Source organism: Strix aluco, chromosome 1 (genome assembly GCF_031877795.1).
Source record: "Strix aluco isolate bStrAlu1 chromosome 1, bStrAlu1.hap1, whole genome shotgun sequence".
NCBI classification, from domain to species: domain Eukaryota; kingdom Metazoa; phylum Chordata; class Aves; order Strigiformes; family Strigidae; genus Strix; species Strix aluco.
Window position 1 is genome coordinate 65925441 of NC_133931.1, and position 12142 is coordinate 65937582.

Here is a 12142-nt window from a genome sequence, read left to right on the forward strand (position 1 = left end):
AGGACAATCTCACACTTAAAGAGTGAAAAACCATTCTGACTGTTCAATCCCCAGAGATCCAGATTTAACAGGAGATGGCATTCATTAAGTGCAAGTAACCTAATGACTCAGCACTGATAAGTGCAAGAAAATGTAGTGTTCTCCCAGCAGCAAAACAGAAATGGGAGTATGCACAAGGAGCAGGAGTTTATGGCACTTAGATCAGGTTTCAGAGTCATTTTATGCCTTAATGCATCCACAAAAAGCTGTGGTCATTTACGAGGACCAGAGCACCTATCTGTAGCGAAGACTGATCCTCCACTCATTTTATATTTTGTAAATACATATCTAGTAGGTCTTTCAGAGATTTGATTTTTTAAGAAGTTAGAAAATTGAAACTGGCAAAATTACTGTCTTTCAACCAGCTTTGCTTCTAATAGGCTTAACATTTGGCTACACAAAAGCTCAATTTGTAGCAAGAGATCACTACCTTGATCTACAGCTTTCAATGCTCAAAAATTAGTTTTTGTAACCAATTTTTTTTTAGAAACACTAAATAATCCCAGTGAGCTTCTAGTACCTGATGCATCACTTAACACAGCCATTTTAGTGGAACAAAATAGCTTTTGAGAAGCAATTTATGCTTTGAGACAGATGTGACAAAGGGCATCAACTGCAAACTAGCTACAGGCATATTACATTTGCGCAGTGCTTGTACAAAGCGTTCTGTCCATCTTACCATATTTTTGGCAACACTTGTGCAGCTGAAGCTTGAAAAGGTAAGGGAGTAACTATACAGCTACATACAGGCTGTGACATTTAAGCTTCTCATCATCTGGGAAGCACGTGACAGGCTTCCCTTCACCAGACACTTCATTTAGATGCAAGAGATTTAATAGGCCCGTCCACTTAATTTTGCTCTCTACTTGATTTTGCTACACATTTATCCCTCCCCCATTTGCATTTGCCAAGTTCACATGACAAATCCACAAGCAATAGCCTAGTAAAACTCCCATATTCAGGTGAGACAGTGAGCATATTTCAATTCTTGGTGTTAACGCATCCGAAGGAGCGACATAAGCAGTTGACAGCAGGTAGTAACCAGAATTCTTGTCTTATAAGAGAGCCCTTTTCATATTTATGAACAGCTCCACAGAACAAACTAATGCCATTTCCACAGTCATAAACTATGCTTTGCAAGCATCGGTTCTGCAAGATATAACCCACCCTTTGAAGTTAAGAAAGCCCACCAAAAAGCCACTAAACTGACAAAGAGGGCCTGAAACCAAAAGCTAGGTATTGTGAACTGCTTCCACTCACTTCTGAAGGGATTTTGCTGAAATAACTTCAACAGAAGAATATTCTGAGGTCGAACTTGTTACAAATGCCATTGAGAAAGAGTGGGGCAATTTCAAGTTTAATCTTCTCCCTCTGAAGTCATCCTATTTAAGTGGAAAGACACCCTTCAAAGATGCCGAACAATTTAAGAACAAACTCTCATCCACTCCCTGAGATTCTCTTGCTGAAGCCTGTTGTTGCCCCTTATCTTTTTTTCACAACTTACACAAAGCAGATGGCTATCAACTCAATCTGATAGCACAGCAAAAGCATAACCTTTGTTAGCTGGGTAGAATAAACCACATTTAACCAAATTAGTATTATACAACCATGTTCTCCCAAGAACACAGTGTTATTTAACTCTGCGATCATGGTCATGAAGAGCAAATGAATAGCCTGTGCATCTTACGCATCCCATGCAAAGCTAAAAAAGTGATTAAACTGAATAGGTTGTTCCCTGTAATACAAAGAATTAAGGATCATACCAGTACTGGCACTTAAAAAGCACTGTACGCAGCCACTCAGGCCAACATCTTGAGGCTTATTCTAAGAGAAACCAGAATGAAGAAAAACAAAATTCCTGATGCAAGAACTACCGAGTCATTTGCTTTGCTAACCAATATAACTATGGCCATATTCTTACCGCTGTGAGATGATGTCCAAAATGACAAATTAAGAAGAAACAAAGGGATTGCACTTAGGAAGCAAAATCAGCACTCATGAAACTTGAACATTCAAGACCCTACAGAATCCATCTCAAGCTTCATGTGGACACTTGGTATTGTGTCTTATAGACCACCCAGAGAAGGGGCACTTAAAGCTGGGAAATTTTAAGTAGCCACCATAACTGCTAATAGTACTTAATATTCTAGAAAGTCTTAGCATTCTGTAGAGCAGCATTGCAAGATATTTCTTTGTAACTTAAGGCATCTGTTAATGTGAAGTTGCAGCTTTCAGGTGGTGTTCTTCTAGGCTGCTCCAGTTTAACCTGTAGGACTTTATGAGCAAAGAGCTAAAAATACTACCATATTTTGTTGGTACACAGATAATAAGATTATTTCTGATGGCTACTTTTCAAAACATATTGCCCACATATGTAAGAACACCTTTGCCACTAATCTTTGTTAATACCATTTTACAGTCTATACATTTTCAGTGTTTGCAATGGGTGAAACTGTCAAGATGTAAGACACTACTAGAATTCAATTCACAGAATTTCCATAAATAAAACCAGTCATCTTTCAGCTAATTTATTTAAATTCCAATTTTTTCCAATTCCAAACAAAAGCTAAATACAAGTTTTAAACAGGTAAGCACTAGTTTTATCCAAAGGGAGCAGGCTTATGCAGTTTTACTCCAGTAAAGTACTCAACCCTTAAGCAGAGCCTTCTTTGTCATCAAAACTATACAGTAGTCTTCCTTTTATCATTGCACAATCTCAGAACCAACTTTTGACACTCCAAACACTATTTTACATTGTTTTATAATGTCTATTTCAAAAGAAAAAAACCTCCGTGGGTTTTCCATAAGAAATGTTTTAGAAACCAGTATTTCCTGCACAGTTCACCTGCAAGTTTACAAGTCTCAACTCTCAAGAAAAAATAATCCTCTACCAACATTGTTTCTGCAGCTATTTTACTTTATTTTTAGCTGCTTTAGCAACTTCAGACTCCAGGTCTGCCTCATCTGTATAAATGCATCCAACTCAAAAGAATACTTTCATACAGTTATACAGCAACTTGGGGAAAGAGATCCAAAACGAAAGTGCCAGTAAACTTAGACATGGCCCAGCAAAATAAAAGAGGCAAAAAATGCCTACACATTAAATGAGATGCTTTTTTTTTAAAGAAAGATTTCTTTCCCGCATTTACTTCCTATTGTAATAGCCACTTTTCTGTTCATTAAAATGAATGATAGTGCTCTTCAATACAATCATTAACAGCAAAGCTATAAGGCTTTTATACCCGTTACATTCACTTCTCACCCTCCAAATACTGATGGTTAACATTACAGATGTTAGGGGGCATGACCAGCACAAATGGGAACACCACCACAAATGATCACCTTGTGCTTTCGGGTACATTTGTTTCAGTGTACAGTCCCTTCATTTCACATTTTAGTAAGATGCTGATGCAGTGCAGGAGTGTGCAGAGCATCCTCTCTTTCACAAAGTCCATGCAGAAGACATCTAAAAAAAATTGTAAAGTTCTGAGATACAATGACAAAAAAAATCCAGGATGATCAAGTTTCACAATGTATAGTGTTCTGAACATGAGTCCATTTTCTTCTAAATTCTGAAAGAATAAAGTGGTGAGGAAAGTGAAAATCCACTGCTGCATTCCGTGATCTTCCCCATTTTGCTGGCCAGTACCTTACTCTGGCATGTAAGGACGGAGGTGATCCTCTATGGTACCAACCGTCCAGTGAGTGAGCTGCTCCTGTGGCAGGTACAGGCAGATGCTGCATAACTTGAAGATTGTAGCTTTGTTTTTTGGAGTCTAGAGACAAACAAAAGCCAAAGAAAAAGCTATTAAACATGAAAGTTAACTCAAGACTACCCAGCAGACCCCCAGCAGATTCAGCCCTATTGTTAGCTTGCTGCTGGTTGTGGAAGAATAGACATTTAAAAGCCACTATTTCATCCATATAAACAGCTTGAATTCAAAATTAGTCTGTGTCCTCCGATGTCTAAAATATTTTCGTCATTCTGTTCATTCTTCACTTCAGTAATTTCTGTAGTACCACCCAAATTAAGTCAGTGTTTTAATTTTTCCAAAACACTGCTGAGTATTTTATAACTTAATTTTTAATACAAGAATATTAAATCAATTCTATGTGAACACATCTGTGGACCATAGTTTTTGCATGTATGAATCCTATTTATAACGTAAGTTTCCTCTGAAACTGCTGAAAGACAAGCATGAATCCACAATCAATTTTTCTACTTGAGGATTTTGCAGTAAAATCACTGATGTTCCTAAGAAAAAGCATTTTATGATTAAAACACACTTGTTAAAAAGAGGAACAAAATAAGCTTACCTGCAAGTGCTGTCTGTCAATGAAGAGAAACACTGACTGGTTAGGGTTGTTGACAACAATTCCAGTCTTGTCCTTTCGGCTCAGAACATGCAGAAACTGTTTTTCATAGTCACCGTGATGAAATTCAAACTTGGCCTGCATTGTGTGAGGGAGGGGAATAACATATTTATTAAGCTAAAGCTCACATTTAACTAATTAATTTCCTTCAATCTGGGGCTTTACAACCACTTTTGTTTCTTTTTCTCATCTATGAAAAGCAGAAATTGGGGACCACAGCAACAACGACACACTGGAGACTTGGCACAATTTAAAGAATTCCCTAGTTTTGTTCTGCCAACACTGACATTAGTCATTGCAATGATGTATCAACAATTCAAAGGTACAGCTTTAACTGCCTATATAAAACCAGATTTAGCTTGTTGCGGCGAAACACCACCATGCATCAACAATACAGCACATTTCTTCCAATAACTTACTATTATTGCAAAACCAGCACAGAAAATACGTGACATTGTTCAAAAAAACCAAATGTAAACAGCTAAAGCTGGCTACTGAAGAAATAGTCTAAAATGTTTGAAGTTTATTTGAAGGTAAAATTATAAAGCAAGAATTCCATCCATCTCAGACCCTCTTTCATCTAACAAAATACAGCAACCTGGGATACTCACAGAACCTTAACGACACCATATTTAGACAAAGATTCAGTCGTACTAAGAGTCACACCTAATCCACTTCTACAAATACTAACAGGGTAAGAGGTATTTATACATACGTGTCATTTGCAAAGGTCCTTCAGACACTTAAATTCTGGAAGTGCTAACATAATGGTGCATAAAGACAGGAAGCAGAATTTGGCATTCAGAACACTGACTACTTTATAAATAAGAACAGACAGCATACTGTTCAACATCCACAGAAGTCACATACCTTACCAACTTACTGGTTAAGAAAAGAGGTTACTTATCCTCCCCTCCAAGTGTAAGTTACTTATTGAAGTTAAACAAATACCTGAACAGGCCTAAAGGGTTCATCAGATCCCTTCCACCGAGAAAACAGGAGACAGACTATCTTCTCAATATCATTACGAGGCCAAAGAATGAAGTCCATCTCCTGGGTACAGCCGATCACATCCTGTAAATAGTAAAGTTCTGTACTTACATTTCCTCCATTAGTCAAAGATACAGATAAGCAACTTACCTACACAGGCACATAATTTAAATGTGGTTCTTATTACCATATTTGTGTAATTTTCCATTTGTATTACTCATAGTACAACTAAAGTCTTCATTGCCTTCCAGTGAGTTTTAATTATCAGTATCCAGTTTATATAAATTCCAACTTCAACAAAACATCAGCGAAGACTATCTTCCAATAATCACAAAGCAAAACGACTGTACAGCAGAAGCTGTTGCAAGAATTAACACATGCCTACTAAAGGACAAGGATGGCAGAAAGATATAACTTCCAAGGGATATCTGAATGAGACAGATGAAAGATAAAGCTTGAGCACTACATATTTAAACTGAATTTCAGAATACCCCATAAACACATGCCCTCAGAACCCTTATGCAGCAGAAGAGTTGAAAAAAATAAAGCCAGCAAGGTTAGCCTTAACATTCACAAAGAAAAGCACAAGTGCTGAAAAACTAGAATTCAGCAAGCGTAAAGAGGAACTTTACCCTGCGCATAGACTGGTAGCGGGGTGCATGAAGCTGTACTACATCCTTCTGCAGAAGCTCTAAGGAACTTTCCAAAGAATAGCTGGAATCCCGCACACCTTTCAGGATATTTTCTTCATAATTATTGGTCATGACTGGTATCACTTCAGACACTTCAAAAAGCGCTGACTTCTTCTTCTAAAAAAAGCATAGGTTACATTAAGATTACAATCCTTTCTAGGCAATTATAGATATAACAGAATGTTATTTTCTGTCTGCATTCCTGCACAAAGCGCACATCACGTAAGTTAGGACTTTGACACAAGCCACACTAAAATTTACAGGCAAAATTTTATAAATTAAACAGAATCAGTCCAACAAGTTTTTATAAGAAGTTGAACATGGTTTTGTAGTCTCCAAAGACACAGATTTACATACTAATCTTGCAAACATTAAAGCTGTATCTAAACATTAACAGAACTGCTCTTTTATCATGTAGACACATGACTATAGGCCGACCAAGAGCCCTCTGCAAGCTTCTCTTTGCAAATCAAGTAACACTTTTTTTCCCTTTGCAATACTTTACAGTTGGCCTTTTATGAAAGGTGAAGTCTTTCAGTGCCACATTTGGTAACAGTGAGTGATCAAGATCCAATCTGAAGTTAGCTACAAGTCATAAGCTCCTCAAAGGAGGACAATTTTAATTTGTTAAGTAACTTTTATACTCACTACAAGTATTTCAGTATCTGTCAAGCAACACAAAAACATTATGGGGAATTTGGAAGAACAGTTTTTGCTTTATGTAAAACTGCTTAGAGTTGTATGTCTGCTTCTAACAGCTTTCTTACAGCTCACAAGAAGTCTTGACCTATTTAAGAACTACATGACAGACAAAGCGTATTTTATCAAATAATCCTCCACATCCCCAGCCAGAACATACATAACAAGCAACTATTTGCTGACCAAGCTAGGCTGAACTAAACTCCTACTTTGTGCAAACTGGTACTGGATGGACATCTTCAGTACACTGTGCTATAAGCAACTTTTGTAGGATTTAAAACATGCATCTGCAACAAATTTCTACAAAACCACCACAAAGCAGTACAAATGCTCCAACTAAAATCATTAAAAGCCATGTCATCTAAGAAAATTTAATTGTTACCACTGCTTAAACATTCATATTTCTCTATTACTATGAGACAGTACCAATAAATTACATCCCTCTATATCTATCTCTGTTTGCACTAGAACTGATGAACAAAACCAAATTGAACTAAGGAATTTTAAGGAAACTTTCAATTTAAAAAATGCAAAGAACAAGAGTCTTCATTAAAAAACACATAACTGTTACAACAAACACATGAACTATACACGAGGGGATTAAACGATTTCAGTGCTCATCTACACACATTTCCTGCACTATGTACTCGCCATTTGCTTCTACCTTCACTTCCTCATAATTTGTTCAGCACATTCACTTACTATAAACACCTACTTTTCTTCACCTTCTGTGCAGGGAAACTCTCCTACAATTCTGGGTCTATAGTTAGCTTTAGAAATATCACCAGGCTCCCCACCCCGGCCCAGACACGCAGCAGCCAAGTAAAAGACTTCCTCTTTTCCCTCCCTGCTCCCTTCCAAAATGGTAGCAGCAGTTTCACATATGCCTGCGCACTTGGGCCATTTCAGTATCGCATTTTGCAACTCCTCCCTTCAGCTGCCAGGTCTTCCCTTCTGCTTTAACCAGATAAGCGCAATAACTTTAGCTATCGCTCAAGCCAGGCCTCCCTTTTCAACTCGACTGTTCACAGCCAACAGTTATGCAATTCAGACCCCAATTAGGCTTAGCAAATTACAGTATTAACTTTGAAAAATATTTACCCAATACAGAAGTTACTAAGTCATCATTTAATGAGGCAGTGGCACCCTCTGCATTACAAAACTACAAACATACAAAAAACGAACATGACAAACATGAACTAAACATTATAGCAATTAAAAAAACGTTAAAAAGTCAAAGGAATCTGTTCAGGATAAACCATAAGATGCAATCAGGCAGCAAGACTTTGCACAGCGTAGTTAACTTGCACTGCAAAACAACGCAGTAAGAGAGAAACATTAAAACCAAGTTACCTTGTCTTTGAACACAAAGGCAATGTACATCTTGAAGTCAAACTGGTCAGCTAAAGATTCTTTTTTCTTTCTAAGCTGAGCACGAAGTCTGTTCAGAGCTTGTTTCTTCCGGGAGTTTGGGTCCCCCATTTTGTAATACAGGTGGTACTAAAGCCTTTGGAAACTGTTGCTAAACTATGGGCACCTTTTCGTAAGACTCAAGTACAACAGAAACAAGTCGTTCTATTCCTGCTAATGCGACTGAATAGATAAAACGCTAATGTAACCCAAAACCGCACCTCAGGCAATATTTTACGAGAATGTCGTATCGGAGGGGTCAAGAAACAAAGTAAGTAGTTGTCCAGCCATGGCTGGACAAGAGATTTTACAATAAACCAAGAAAAAAACCCTAAGAATTTTGAAGACAAAAATTTGAACAGTTTAGCCGCAGGAATAAGTGGGTAAGAATGAAAAAAAAAACAAAAACAAATCTTATCACAATTTATGTGTACAATAAAAAGCAACTGGCACAAGCCCAATCCATGGGGGGGTACTTTTGCTCTGCTTACAAAAAAAAACGAAGCTGAAATTACAAATTGCGTTTTACCCCAGCCAGATTCATGACTCTACTGATTATTATTCTCAGCTTTCCACTATTGCTATGTTGCCCGTCTTTTTTTTTCTCTTTAGAATTATTACACTTGGTGGAGAGCAGAGAAAAGGGTGCAAAGGAGGAGTGCACATCCTGGGAGATATGACATTTCTCTGCCAACAACAACAAAATCAACTACAGACAACACAGTGCTGGTTTGCAGGGGAGCAAAGAGAAAAAACAGCGGAGTCATTTCTAACTTCATCCTGCTCATCATGAGGCACATCATTGCCCTGAGGCTACTGCTGCCAAAGAGAAGAGGGATCATGATGGCCATAGACGAGGGGTGGGCAGGGGTTCAAGGGACAGTATTATCTGACCTAGAGACTAAAACCCTAATCAGTGCCCCAAACCCGGGCTCCTTACCAGTGGGAGAGCCCTACATCCCCCAACACCTCACACGCTCCCTGGGCTGCTGATCCCCCGGGGATCCTGCTCTCTCTCTGCTGCTGCACTCCACAGCGAGCACGGTTAGCCGAGGCTGTGCATGGCCAATGCTCTTCGCTTCTCCTGAGGCCTCTCTCTACACAAGACGGCAGAGGCTGCAGCGGGCAGGCTGTGCCCAGGGCAGCGGGACACCCACAGTAGCACGGCGTCTCCCCTCTCACTTCATGGTCACGACTTGGAAAACATGGAGAGTTTTGCTCCTGCTTTTCTCGCAAAACAGGTTTTCGGTGTCAAATTTTTTTTTGCGAGGTTTTTTTCAAATTGCAAGTCTAGGTTGCAATTTTAAACCTCTAAAACACCCTCCCCCCCAAAAGCAAATCCCCAATTATCAGGTTATTTTCTTCCTCTCTCCAGACATTTTCCCCCCTAGGTGTTTGATTAGTCGGGGTTAAAAGTTTTTAAGTTAGCAAATTCGTCGGACCAGGTTAAGAAGAGGGGAAGAAGTATTCCCCCCCCCTCCTCTCTTGACAAAAAAGAAAAAAAGGAAAACAAAACCAAAAAAGGAACCCCTCCCGAAACTTCCCCCCCCACTTAAGCAAGAGACTGAGAGACTCAGACAAGAGACCGAGACCGTGGCCCGCTCGCTACCCGCAGCCGGCGGGCGCAGGAGGAGCAGTGGAGGCGGCGGCGCTGCTAGCAGCACGGAGAGGAGCCATGTCAAGATAAAGCCACGAAGCCGCGGAGCCCCCCCATCCCTGCTGCAGTGGACACGGTGACCGGGACGCCCGCTCTGCCGCTGCTCAGCCCCAACCTGGTCCCCATAGTCTAGCTCAGCGCCCCGGTGCCGGGGAGTGGGGAAATGGTGGCGGAGGGAGGAAGAGGAGAAGGAGGAAGAGGCGACGGCGGTGGCAGCAGCGAAGGAGGAGGAGACGGCGGCGGGTCCCTGCGCTAGTGGCTCCTACGGAGGGCGGCGGGCATAGAGATCCCGGAGCGGTGGCGGAGGACGGGGACGGCCGGGAGAGGGATGAAAAGGCCGAGAGGAGCCTCTCTTCGCCCAGGCAGCCCCAGGACGTCCTCGAAGGCGACGGCAGGAGCGAGCGGAAGCGCCTGGGTCTGCGCCTGTGCCTCGGCACGGGAGCGAGCGCGGAGCAGAACTGCGCAGCCGGGACCCACCACTCAAAATGGCAGCGCCTGAGTCACACAGGCACCGCCCTGCCCGCACTGCGCACGCGCGCCCTGCCGGCGCGGACCAAGCGCTCGGGTCCCCGGGGGGGAGAGAATCTCCTGTTGCCCGCAGGAAGGCTCAGCGGTGGCCTCGCTAGCCATAGACACTCCTTTTCTGGAGCGGCACAGAAGAGAGAACAAGAAAGCGGAGCGTCTCCGAGCTGTCACCACAACAACAATCCGGGTCGCACTTCCCTGCTCCTTCCTCCCCCCCCCCACTGTCACCGCCCTCCTGTCCCACGTGATGCCGAGCGGGGCATGGCCGGCGGGACAAGGACCCGGATGGAGTTACTCAACGCAGTTCTGAGAAGGGAGGGGGCAGGGCAGGGCGGCAAAGGGGGCGGAAGGGAACGCCTCCTCTTCCCCCCACCCCCCGCCTGAGGTGGTATCTGCCCAAGGCAGCACCCCCCCCACCCCCACCCCCGCGCCAAACGCCTCTTCCACAAATTCGGTCCGTCTGTCCCCTGCCGCGGTCCCGGCGGGCACGAAGGGAATACTTTTTGTTTCAGCCTTAAGCGTCGCGATGTTATTGGTAAATACAGCTTTTAAGTCTTGTAGTGGCGCATGTTGTTTAGTTTCTTTCACTGGGGTTTGTATTCAGCCCGTTACACATATGTGAAGTAAACTGTAACTAAAAAAAACCAAACCCCCCCCAACATTTACTAAAAGGTTACATGATGGTCTGTCTCTAGTACTGATCTCGCATGAGAAACCACCACACGGCCCGTGTATAACAATCAGTGCTCCTCCGTGGTGGTCATAATGCTTCCTGAGGGGAGGCTGGCTAATTTTTATAAATAAGTAATTGCTATTCCAGAGACACAAACCTAATCCTTGGAGAAAAGTAAGCATTTTTATTTCTCTACTACAAGGAAAGGCTTATACCTCCTTCCTTTCGCCTTGCCTGTAATGGAAGGGGAGCAGGGACACAGCTTACTTTTACCTGGGTTCTTTAGATGGGCTGGCCCGAAGCAAGTAGGAGGAATCGCCATCTTCCGTGCCGGGCCCAGGCATTTGGTGGCCCACCCCTCCTGCCTCCCCTCAAGCATGCCAGAGAAAGCCTCGATTGCCAAAATTACCCAGGCTGAAGGTGATTCCAGACCGCCTGGCAGTGCAGGTTCACGCCATGCTGCACCACATCTGAGGGGATGGCAGCTCCCTGGTTTCTGCTACAGCGAGACACAGGCTGCTGGGGTGGGTGAAGGCATCTCTCCCACCTTCCCTCTGGAAGCTGGCGCCTATGACTCACCAGAACAGCCACGATATTAAAAAGATTACAAGCGGAAGACAAGTATGGGCACCGTCTATCTCATCTGATTGTGTTTTAAAGCCCACGCAGCATGGCAATGACAGTCTCCAATAAAATCCAGTAAATTTCAGTCTTTTTTTCCCCTGGTCTCCACTCTTACTTGTCTCTGCTGGTTTCATTTATTCTCTCCTGACCTTCATATTATGTCCCTTTAGTGCACCTTTCCTTTACACACTTTCCCTTGGACACCATGTCGACTTTCCTCCTGCCTGTCTTGTAGGTAGCTGCCGTGTCACAACCCTTACACCTCATTGTCTTCACCCAGTGTTAGTCAGGCCCTCCAATGCAAACACTCCATCTTGCCTTCCCTGTCACAGGAGTTATCCAGAACGCTCCCCTGTTGTTTGAACAGGAACAGAATAGAAACAGGTAATTTTTACCCACTCACAGGCTGCTGTTCACTTCTAATGGTAATGCCTATTGAAAATAACTCTTTATTTGGAT

At 42.3% G+C, this 12142-nt stretch overlaps 1 protein-coding gene and 1 long non-coding RNA gene across 3 annotated transcripts; one reads left to right on the forward strand and one right to left on the reverse strand.

Annotated features, from left to right (window-relative positions):
- Positions 1 to 2551: 2551 nt before the first annotated feature.
- On the reverse strand, positions 2552 to 10351 carry C1H6orf62 (chromosome 1 C6orf62 homolog). 2 transcript variants are annotated; one of them, XM_074823342.1, is made up of 5 exons: positions 8148 to 10351; positions 6036 to 6212; positions 5365 to 5487; positions 4357 to 4491; positions 2552 to 3505 (listed from the first exon to the last, which is right to left on the reverse strand). In XM_074823342.1, the coding sequence occupies exons 1-5, from the start codon at positions 8274 to 8276 to the stop codon at positions 3482 to 3484; spliced, it is 588 nt and encodes a 195-aa protein (XP_074679443.1). In that variant the 5' UTR covers positions 8277 to 10351; the 3' UTR covers positions 2552 to 3481. The 2 variants fall into 2 exon arrangements, with proteins under 2 accessions (XP_074679443.1, XP_074679436.1); XM_074823335.1 differs by having other exon boundaries at positions 2552 to 3815.
- Positions 10352 to 10690: 339 nt separating this feature from the next.
- On the forward strand, positions 10691 to 11767 carry LOC141923043 (uncharacterized). The gene is made up of 2 exons (XR_012623169.1): positions 10691 to 10921; positions 11346 to 11767. It is a non-coding gene; the product is annotated as an uncharacterized LOC141923043 (long non-coding RNA).
- Positions 11768 to 12142: the final 375 nt, after the last annotated feature.

Bases quoted from the DNA above. Each gene is read 5' to 3' on its own strand.
- C1H6orf62 (XM_074823335.1), bottom strand. From the start codon at position 8,276: ATGGGGGACCCAAACTCCCGGAAGAAACAAGCTCTGAACAGACTTCGT. The intron at 5,488-6,035 runs GTAAAGTTCCTC...TACTATTTACAG, and splicing joins GCTACCAGTCTATGCGCAGG to GATGTGATCGGCTGTACCCA. The intron at 3,816-4,356 runs GTAAGCTTATTT...GTTTGTCTCTAG, and splicing joins TTGACAGACAGCACTTGCAG to ACTCCAAAAAACAAAGCTAC.